Source organism: Batrachochytrium dendrobatidis (genome assembly GCF_000203795.2).
Source record: "Batrachochytrium dendrobatidis JAM81 unplaced genomic scaffold BATDEscaffold_50, whole genome shotgun sequence".
Taxonomy (NCBI): domain Eukaryota; kingdom Fungi; phylum Chytridiomycota; class Chytridiomycetes; order Rhizophydiales; genus Batrachochytrium; species Batrachochytrium dendrobatidis.
In genome coordinates, this window is record NW_006281136.1 from 1 (window position 1) to 3901 (window position 3901).

At 40.7% G+C, this 3901-nt stretch overlaps 1 protein-coding gene across 1 annotated transcript; it reads left to right on the top strand.

Moving 5' to 3' along the window:
* Window positions 1-41: 41 nt before the first annotated feature.
* BATDEDRAFT_93041 (uncharacterized protein) lies at window positions 42-581 on the top strand (the record flags this gene model as incomplete). Its single annotated transcript, XM_006683213.1, has 1 exon — window positions 42-581. A coding segment is annotated over one exon (540 nt), but the record flags the coding sequence as incomplete, so codon positions are not given.
* Window positions 582-3901: the final 3320 nt, after the last annotated feature.

The following is a 3901-nucleotide window of genomic DNA, read 5'->3' on the forward strand; positions in this document are numbered from 1 at the left end:
CAACTAGCACATCTGAATCAAGCGGCAGCATCTACGATCAGCCCGATTCTTCCACCAATTCTGATGATTCCAACGATGATGATTCAAATGATAATTCGAACGATGATTCAAATGATGATTCCAACGATGAAAAACGCAAAGGACATTCCAGAGGTCATCATGGAAGGAAAGGTCGATATGGTGATGAATCTGCACAGACTTGGTCCAGCTCACCAAAACAGACTTGGGAATCATCCAATGAATCTACACAAACATGGGAATCATCCAATGAATCCACACAAACATGGTCGAGTAGTTTTTCTAGCCCAACAGATGCCAACTCTAGCATACCACCAACCGTCGCGTCGCTTCCTCAAGCTCCATCGGTAACCAATGAAACTATTGCTCCTTCTACCGAGACAAGTGCTGGAAAGAGTCCAATGGAGAACATTCCATCAGGCGTACTTATTCCTAGTAATCAAATTGGTGGATCCTCCAACAATTCTGCACCTATTCTATCATCAGCCAGCTCATTCAGTCGCTTTGCCGCGCTCACTATTGCAGCAATAAGCACTGGATTGACGTATACGCTGATTCTGTAATATAGTTCAAGTAATTCTAAAAGAAATGTAAATAAATTCTTGTTATTAACTGCTTCCAGGAACATTGATTGCAGACTTATTGTAGATTTATTGTTTGCTCCAGTCTGACCAACAGAATAAATTTACGACTGTTAATGCTGCAGGTGAAGCAGACTAAGCTCTATCAAGTGTATCTACATTGTATAATTTAATGCTGACCATACTATATCGCTCTTTCACATCTATACAGACTACCATAGCTGAGCCTAAAGTTGTTGTACTGCAGATCGTCAATCCTGCTTTATTCAGTAGAATTGATCTGGATGCTTGGGTGCTTCAGCATATGCTAGTGCCTCGCACCATTCAGGAATGGGAGGTAACTTATAGTTACGGATTATTGTAGAAACTGCTATTTCAAACATGAATTCAGTTGTCATGTCAGCAAACTCATGGCTTTGCTAGTATTGGCGTTAATCAGATGGAGTTGAATTCAATGCTAATCATTAATACATGAATAGTCTGATAATCTGGCAGTCATGGATATTTCTTTGGATTCAAAGACTCTTGAATGGATGAATCCGAACATTGGACAAACCTCGACTACAGCATCTGATCGAACCGGATTATCATCAACTTTTCCTGTCTGGTCTGTCAATCGTCGACTCCGACTGACTCCTGAAACTTCAATATTGACATTTGCTGCTAAACAGCGATTAGTTGTTTTATTAGATACCTCTCCTTCCATGTCTGTTGTTGATACTTCTGGAAGACCAAAAGTGCTTTTATCTGCTGCTTTCGATACGTATGTAAAATATGCTTGCTATTCATTTTAGCAATATCTAGTTTTAGATCCAAATCTGTCTGTAGAGTACCATCTCATAATCATAAGTCCCATTACTTGATATATAGAATATGCAAATGCTTTGATGGGCTTGTTCGACCATTTTCAATTTTACAGCCATGGACTGGATTGCGCACTTTTGTGAGTAGCATGTTGTATATTATAAGCCGTGAAAACTGGATTCTAAAAAGTTGACTCGTCAAAATGTTTAATCCGTTGATTGAAATATTAACCAACTCATAGATTGAGCCAAAGCTTATTGTCACGGTGATTGCAGATGCAGGAAATTCGGGCCATTCTTCAATCTCTGCAAATGAGGATTTGCCATTGAGAGTGTTACTGCAGGAAGTTGAAGTAACCACAAAGAATCTCATGTGTATAGCAGAAAAACTATATGATTCTATTATTGCGTTTGAAAATGTTCTACTCAGTCGTGGACAACGCAAATCCAAGGATCCTGTAAAACTGGCTACTGCTGGTGTGATGCCAAACGAGGTTCAAATGGAACTTACAAATGATCCCATTGATTGCATGTCCTTGTCACCCGGAGCATCAGAAAAATCTGCAACTCAAGGAGGTTTTCATTTAAATGAGTCTTATAATAACCGGTTTAGTACTAGAAATGCATTTAGCACGCTTGACGCTGGGCTGCTTGCATTAGAACTCCTTCCAAGCGATGCTATGCCTGCCATCATATATGTAACTGATGGTGTTTCGCCAGAGTGGGGATCTAAAGATGTCATACCTCGGCACATTCATCGCAGAATTGTGCGTGATTTTACCAGAGTCAACATCATTCAAGTTGGATCCTCTGATGGATTTTTACCTCAAGTCAGTCTGGGTTATGTTCCAAATACCGAGTTTCTTAGATTCATTGCCCAAGCTTTGTTTGGTGTATTCATGTATGACTCGGACTGTCCTTATATGTCTGACATCACAAACACTGATAACAAGGGAGATGTGATTGGCAAAAACTCGTCAATATCGACATCTGTTTTTGGAAAAGTTTTCAACCAGCCTCCCATGCGTGCCAATATATATCATTGTATGTTTACTATCCGCGAAATTAATCTTAATCGGCGCAGTGTTCATGAAGACAGTCCTACTTCATTTTCAGTGACTGGCAGTATTCGTGAACGACCTGTCGATTCAACTCGCTCTAAAATCATTCATACAAATGTCGAAACAGGGGATGCCATCACCAACGAAGAGTTTTTGTTTCCGTGGACATTAGACTCGAAACCTTCGGCAATTGCAGAGCTACTATGTGGATCTCGCGACTATGTTGTTACTAATATTCGATTGTCAAATCTAGTGGCTGTTCGCTTAAGAGAAGGATTTCGTATTGAGAGTATCCATCCATCTCGACGATCTAGCCGCAATACGGAAAAAGTTGAAATTGCCATGTCCATGCCATGGCTTCCAAACGTTACTATTATGTACACCGTCAAGGTATCTGTTCCCATCACAGATGCAGCACGTAGACCACTGTCAACACATGATGTGTCTGACAAGCCACTCCGCATTGAAATTAATGTTTTGGCACACCATTCTCTTGCTATTGTGTTTATTAACGTTCAATGCATTGAACAGCTTGGGCCGGATAAGACCAGCTTTCATGAGAAACTACTCCAGCTAGATGCATTCATCAAAGGAATAGTAGAGGCAGATGAAGCTACAAAGATCTATTCTGCATTCAATACCAAGCAAATTTTAGCACAAACACTTTTAGGAGGTCGTGCAGGAGAGTTTTTGTACGCCGCTGCTAGAAATCCGAGCTCTCAATTTCATTCAACTCCAGATTTGCCTAGTAATTATTGGCAGTATCTTTCTCAAGCTCTACTCGGACATCCTTCGACACTTGACGAATGGAAGGGTGCTTTGATTTTGCGCTCAACTGCATCCAAACGAAATCAGGGTAAATTCAACTCTAGATCTCAGACAGAGGATACTGATAATAACAAGGCGCGACGACAAGTTGCTACCATATATTTATCACAACTGCTGACTGCTTGGTGCTCAATGAGTCTAGGAAAAGCCACACTTGTTAAGCTTGTTTATGAAGGCACAGATAGTGATATTCCTACTGGGTTTTGTTTTCTTCACCTCCATTGGGAGACCGATTCACTTGTCATACTATCCATATATACTTTTTCTATTGGTGCGTCCATGCGCGGAAAATTGATAGCCGAGCTCGTTGAGAGTTTAAAAAAAATTGAACACAAGAGTCGGTCGAGCGACGTCATTCTAAGACCTGTAGTTGTGTGCAAAAAGCCTGCTCACAAACTTTTAGTAAGATACGAGCAACGACAAAGGCTATCTATTTTTTCAACCATGTCTTCATCCGCCTTGAATTTAAATGAATGTTTCCCGCACCATAGCTCATCATCATCGCCCTTTCTACGACCAAGTGAGCGTTTAGATTATGATCAATCGAAAAGGATTTCGAGCCTGTCGTTCGAGTCGGCGTTTCGATTGAATACAACGGATTAGCGACTTA